The sequence below is a fragment of the Varanus komodoensis genome, unplaced genomic scaffold (genome assembly GCF_004798865.1).
Source record: "Varanus komodoensis strain SLA01 unplaced genomic scaffold, ASM479886v1 scaffold853, whole genome shotgun sequence".
Taxonomy (NCBI): Eukaryota; Metazoa; Chordata; class Lepidosauria; order Squamata; family Varanidae; genus Varanus; species Varanus komodoensis.
Window position 1 is genome coordinate 1 of NW_025336547.1, and position 7,172 is coordinate 7,172.

The 7,172-nt window shown below is 44.0% G+C and overlaps 1 protein-coding gene across 1 annotated transcript; it reads right to left on the reverse strand.

The window, feature by feature from the left end:
- Positions 1-1,366: 1,366 nt before the first annotated feature.
- LOC123016539 (protein mono-ADP-ribosyltransferase PARP4-like) lies at positions 1,367-7,166 on the reverse strand. The gene is made up of 5 exons (XM_044417051.1): positions 6,276-7,166; positions 5,785-5,895; positions 4,406-4,486; positions 2,936-3,038; positions 1,367-1,569 (listed from the first exon to the last, which is right to left on the reverse strand). Exons 1-5 carry the CDS (start codon positions 6,417-6,419, stop codon positions 1,367-1,369), a joined length of 642 nt encoding a protein of 213 aa, XP_044272986.1. The 5' UTR covers positions 6,420-7,166.
- Positions 7,167-7,172: the final 6 nt, after the last annotated feature.

A 7,172-nucleotide genomic window follows, 5' to 3' on the forward strand; every position in this document is an offset into this window, starting at 1 on the left:
ACCCTCTAAGGATTTATTTTTTAAACTGAAAAGAATATTTGTGGAAATTTAAAGGCTGGGAAGTAAATGAAGAGGACATTTGCACAACCATATTAATCATTCCAATAATGTGACTCAGGATAAGTCTTACCCAAGGTACAGGTAAGGAAGTGCAGTAAAATATGAAAAAAAATGCTGCAGTCCAAATTGGCAGAGCTGCACAGAAACAAGTGAGAACACCGCAGCCTGCTCACTTGCTACTTCTGCTTTACTTCAGAACAAACCCGAGAACACCCAGTTCCAGGGTTCTTACTTGCGATGCCCAAACTCAGCATTCTGGGTTATTAAGAATTAAATAACCCAGAGTTTGAACCCAACACAAACTCTGAGTAGTTTGATCCATCAGCATGCCAGTGCGTCATGACCAGCACCAGGAATGGGGTGCTCCTGGAATGTTTTGGCAAGCTGAGAAAAGGGGAAAGTGGTGAGAGTGTGCAGGAGGCAGCACGTACGCTTATTCCCAACAACTCATGATTTAAACCATTGGTTTTCAACCTTTCTACAGCTGAGGACCAGAGGAAACAGGAAAACCACCTTGGGGATGGCTGAGGCAGAAACAAAAAGCACCATACACATGATACAGTATTCTGTGTATTAGTTTCCAAACACAATACCAAAAAAGAAAAGGAAATAAAATTCTCCAAAACAACCAGAAACTGAACAAAAAATGCCAAGAAAAGAACAAAATACCAAAATCAAATGCAATCAAACACAACTGAAACTTCCAGAGAGCAACATTCAAACAAGGCCAGTGTGAAATCTGCTGCCACCTCCCCCTAAGATCACTTCATAATCATGGCTGCCGTGTTGCCTCTCAGATACAAGGCGCTGCATTGACATTGACACAAGAAATAACTGAATAATGAAATACAGCTCCCCCCCCCCCGCCGAACGACCCCCCCCCCCGCACACACACACACCAGCACAGACTGGCCAAGAAAACACAATCAACATAACCCTGCCCCAACATTTCCCCCACCACAGCACGGCAGAAAAAGTCCTACCCAGAGGGCAGACCCAGTGCAGCATGGCTCCCAGCCAGCCCCCACTGAGCCATCTCTCCCTCCCCAGTCCCCCCAAGCAGCACTGGCACACTCCCCATGAATGTGATGCCAACTGAGAAAGAGGTGGTGGAGCACAGCCAGCCCCTGCGCTGGTCTGCAGGAGCACGATGTGGCCCCCACATGGACTAGCAGGAAATATCTGGCAGACCAGTGGTTGAAAACCACTGATTTAAACAACCCATGGGTTGTCCTTACATGCAAATTGGGCTACTGTAGAATCAGGCCCTCTCATGAGGTCACTCTTTTCCCAAAGTTGGGCATGGCTAGCCCTTTCTCCCAATCCAAATTTTCTTAGGCAACTCAACATCTAATGTCAACTTTGCTCCCAAAACATACCATGATGGAGGAGACTCATTCAATTTCATTAAAGATTTGAAGATGATGCCTTCCAGTTTAGTGAACCATACAAGCTGCAGCACCAGAAGTGTAGCAATCAACTGCAGCAGCTTCTCTTTTCTCTTCAGACCTAGAGAGACAGAAGCACAGAATAATCTTCGTTACGCATTGTATTAATAGTACTTGTTAGCAAAGATTAGCAAGGAAGAAAGTAGGCATATTGCTATCAAGTAGTCTAATAGTGCAGATAGTTAACCTGGTCATCTGGAATGTCCACAGTGTTTGGTTATTGGGGAACATGCACCCCCCCATCTCACTATATTAAACTTTATTTCATTTTATTTAGTCCAAAAGACTAAAGTATCACACACACAAAAAAGCTACACCACAAGTCGAGTGTAGGAACATGAGCCTCATCAGTAAATAGTGAATATGTGGAGGAGGCAGATGTAACCACATGTGAATACACTGGCTTAGTTGCCTGGAGACTTAGAGGACATTCATATTCACAGTGTTCTTGGTTCCTTGATGACCCTGAACCTCTCAAATTACTGGGTAGGAAAAGCACTCAACAGAAAACTCAGTAGGCTTTCTTTCCAGGCATCCCATGGGCAGCCTCTATCAGCCTTCCCAAACACAGTTCACTGTAGATGTGTGAACTGGAAATTCACATCATCTTCAGAAAATCATTGTACAAATAGGATATACAATAGGATATACAAAGGATTTCTTTTAATGTAAAATGCTCCTTCACTTTAAATACTATAGCCACAATCTAGAGCTTGTTAGCTGTACTGGTTTGATTGATAGCCCAAGAAACATAGCAAGTCAGAAGGGACCTCCTGGGCCATCTAGTCTGACCCCCAGCTCCAGCTGGCTCCGCTCATGTAATCTCCAACATGTGCTTGTCCGAACTTTCCTTGAACACCCTCACTGATGGGGCTTCAACCATGTCCCTTGGAAGATCATTCCATATCCTAGGTGTCCTAACTGTCAGGAATACTTCCTGACATCCAACTTGAAGCCTGGTTCCTTGAACTTTGCCCCCTTGGAACGCATCCTGCCCTCCACTGCAGGGAAGAACAGGTCATGGCCCTGACTGACTTTTCACATCTATTTCAAACTGAGAGGTGGGGGAAGCACAACGAATAGCACAATCCTGCATGTGGCAACTTGGAATAGCTTCCCCTACCTGGTGTCCTCCAGATGCTTTGCACTACAATTCCCATTAGCTACAGCCAGCATAGGCCAGGAATGATAGGATTTGCATTCCAAAACATCTTGAGAGTGCTAAGTGGAGGAATGTTGATTTGAAGTAGGTCTCGTCAAGTTCACTGGGATTTGCTCCCAGAAAAGAAGGCAGTGATTTGTAGCATAACTGTCATCTCTCATATGCTCTGAAGTAGAAATATTTTGTTTATTTACTTTAACATTATATGAGGCAATGTTTAAGGGTAGAACCTAAAAATGATATCAGTGATTCAAAACAAGCTTACCAAGTGACTGAATCCCGTTTTTTGTAAGCTGAACATTGACTACATAATCTATATCAAGACCCAAATGAGTCCCTAGCTCAGGAGTAAGCTGCCAAAAACCACCCTGCAAAAGAAAGTGGGTTAAAAATTATAATGACATAAGAAAAGCCATACTAGATCCAACCAAGGGCCCTATAATCCAGCATATCATTCACACAGTGGCCAACCAGCTGCCCTTGTTAGAAGCTTGTAAACAGGATGTTAGCACCCTCCTGTTTCCCCATTGATTGGTCTACATAGGCAGACGGCTTCTGATACCGGAGGAAGCAAACAGCTTTGCATCTAGCAAACACAGACAGCCTTATCCTCTATTTGTCTAACTCCCCTTTAAAGCTGTCAAAGTTGGCAGCCACAACAACATTTTGTGGCAGAGAATCCTGTATTTTTTACACACATTAAACTAGAAATATCAGCATGCAATGATTGTTGAGATAGTTCCTGCCCTTCATTCTTTGGAAGAAAAACAACCATAAGACTAAACAATCTTATCTTATGACACAGAGGAGTCATAAAGCACAGAAGAAGGAGATATCCACACTGACTATCGGGGGAAAATGTATTGGCAAAGATTTCTCCTGTAATAGAGGCAGATACTCTACATTAGTTCCTCTGCTGTATTCTCTTATGTTATAAGAAGGCATAATTAATAACAACATTTTAAAACTAATATGAGCAAACCCTTCCTTACTTTCCTGTAGCCAGGAAAAGGAGAAAGACAAAGAGACAAAGGAAATGGATTCCCATCTATCTTCTCAGTTTAAAAACTCATTATGCATTTCATGTTGGGAGTGGTAATGTACATACACATTTTAAAGGTTATTCTTTCTTTATTACATGTTTAATCAGGCAATAGCTCTCCAACTTCCACTTCCTTCCTTCTGGGTTGAAGGGAGGCGTCCACTTGAGATGCCTGTAAGCCCCCAGAATGGCTACATTTCTCCTGCTCTTTGTTTTTACTAGACAGCTATTTTCAGTTATCTACCAAGGACACTAAAGCAGGAGGGAAGGAGGCTGGTCCAGCATCAGCTTAGCTCATAACCTGGCTGTTCCAGAATTCCAGTTTTTTTTCCTTCCTGCCCTTTGAAATGCCCTTTAACAGCTCTTTGCGGTTGCTTGCTGAATTCTGCAACAAAAGCCAATGCAGACACAGCAGAACAACCTTTTAAGCACATTTATGAAAGTGCTTTTTTTACATGGGGATTTTCTGTAATTCCTGAACAGCCTCCTTGCCCCACAAGTTTCTCTCAGATAGGGAACATGGAGGAGAACCCCTAAAGATGACCATAAGCACCAAGAAGGCTCATGTGAGAAAAAGTCGTGCTTAACATACCGGGCTCTAAGCCATGGACTGTTCCTTGTTCTCTCAGGTTACTTTGCTACAATGGTGGGCCCTGTTTCTATTTCTGTAATATTTGGAGAAAAAATATATACCTGATTTTGCAGCTTAAAGACCTGAGGCCAGGATATATCCCTTTGGTTCTTGGGCTTCTTATGCTTCTTCAGGGACAAAGCCTTAGAAGAAAGAGACACAAAATTATACTGAGTGAACATAGTTCCCCAGAGCTGCTCCTCAAAAGATGGAAGGATGCCACAATTACAATTACAATGTAACTGGTTCCTCCAGTCCCCCCCTCCCCCGATCCCTTTAAACACTCTCTTTCACCCCTTTTTGAGGTGGCTTTCCCAGTCACAGAGAGCACCAGCTGCAAGGGGGCAGGGAGGGGGACTGGAGCTGCATCTCCAACCTCTAAGCAGGGATCTGAATGATGCCTGTCTTAACTGGCAATGTCTACAGCCACAGGGTTGTTTTCTAAAGAGCACTTTCAGTGAGTTCTTTTTAGAGTGGGGAAAGTGTGGTATTTAATTGCAAAAGCACAAATCTCCTTTTCTCTCTTATGCATATCTGTGTTCTTCCACTATAACATAGTGCCACCTAAAGGTTATGTAACAGAGAAAAGAGAAACACAACGGATTCCTTGTGCAGTGCTCGGATCTCCAATCTGCAACAGAAACAATGCAGGCACAGCAGATTAGTAGCCATTTAACAACCCTGGGCAAAAAGGCACTTTCATAAATGCAGGGCTATTACAGAAAAGGCCCATTCCTGAACTACTCCTCTCTGACCTAGAGGGGAGACAACAGCAGAGCTGAGAGGCCCAACTGGAGGAACAGAGAACTGAGAGGAGGTGTGTTGCACGCTGAGAGTATTTTACACAGAAAAGACTTGTGGCTGGCATTCATTCGAAGGAGGAACCTTGGCTCACGGCACAACTGACTGATGGGTAGTAGACTTGGACCTCTTCTTTTCTGTTAGCTTCTCTGCAAGGCTGTTAGGCAGGAGAATTTTCACCTCTTTAGAAATACAGAGTGAGTCTGGGATGCACTAGGGATATTTGCTGCCTAAATAACATTGGGATCAGCATTCTGTGCCCACCCTATATTTGCTCCTGAATAAACTTTCCTTTGCTTTCTAAGTGTGCTGTGTATCTGTGTGAATTAAGGCTAGGGCATGCTCCCCTCTGGAAGTGCTTCTTAGACCCCAGCACATGATCCTGCACCTACTGAGGTAACAGGAAGGCAGGTGCCTCCTTTTGAGGTGTATCGCTCCCAGAGATGACCTGAGCACAACAAAGGCTGTCCCTCAAGCTAACCTCAGGCACTGAGTAGGCTCCTATGGGGAAAAGTGGTGCTTAGAGTGCCGCGGTTCAGACCCATGAACTGGTCCCTTTTCTCTCTGGCTTCCTCAGTACAGTGGGGGACTCTGTTCCTTTTTATTTCCTTGCAACAGCTATAGGAAACAGGATTTATACCTCATATTGCAGTTCAAAGTTCCCAGCCAAGGATGCACCCATTTCCTCGTCCTCTGTCAAAGCTACATCCATGAATGTTGCCCTCTTCTTACGTGTTTTCAAGGACAAAGTCTTGAAAAAGAGACACAAAAGAGGTTTGAGGAAACAGAGTTCCCCAGAACTAGTCCACAAAATGTGGGAGGATGCCACACTTACAGTGAACTCCACATGGCTAAGAGCCCTACACCAGTAGCAACATGCAATTTCAAATCCAACTGGATTAAATCAATCAAGCAGAAAATAGCTCTCTTGGGCCTTCCCCTGCAGACTGTACTAAATATGGGTTTGGAACAGGCAATGGAAACCGTCAAGCAGTGCATAGCAGACATTGAAAGACAAAGCGATCTCAATTGAGCCCCTGAATTCTATCTTAGGGAGGACTATAGACACATTGTAATAGCTGCACCATATCGCAAACATTTGGAACTCCATAAACACAGAAGGGCTCTTACCTTGGCCTGCCTTAACACACTCCCCTGGGCAGTTTCGGAGGGATGGTATAAAAAGTTTCCCTGGTCAGAGAGCCTTTGCCGCTGTGGGATGAAACAGACAGAAACTGTCGAGGTGCACATTCTGCAGGGATATTTGCACTGCATTCATTTCCTCACTGAAGAATCACTTCCTGGGCCATATGGAACAATATATCTATATACTGCTGTCTGACACTAACCCGACAATAACAAACATCATTGCTAAATACTTGGCGGCCACAATGGGTGTCCAAAGACAGATCCTGAGGGAGTGTGGCCCTACCTAGTTGGACAAGGACAAAGTCTGGGAATGTCACCGACTTAGGATGACTGATATTGTGTCAAAGTATTTATTAATCCGAGTGGGGTTATAAGACAATCTTTTAGGTATTTTCTTCTTTAAATCTATGTATTTATTGAATGGAGCTGGTCTTTGACTGTAATGAAGTTTTTATCTATCTATCAGTAGCCACATGCTAATAAGGAGGGTGGTGTGAGGCTGGGGGAGAAGCAAGCAGGCACCAGCCTCTTCCAAGGGAAAGCCCTTTGTGGGGGTTGAAGATGAAGGGGGGAAAGGAACCCTGCTGACAGCTGGTGGTCTCACGTCCCCAGCTTGTGAGGCCCGGTCTCGATGACGGACTTCCTCTTCCCACCTTTAATAAAGTGTAAGTGTGTCCCAGCATAATCTCAAAGTAGTTAATATAAAGCCTTCAGGATGTTGTTGGACTACAACTCCCATCAGTCCCAAAAGCATAGCTAATGCTGAGACAATATAGGAGTTGCAGTCCAACAGCCACATGTACAACATCCTGTCAATAATCTTACTGAGGGTTATTTATTTTTTGTGAAAGAATGTGGTCAAAGAGAGCACTCTGAATG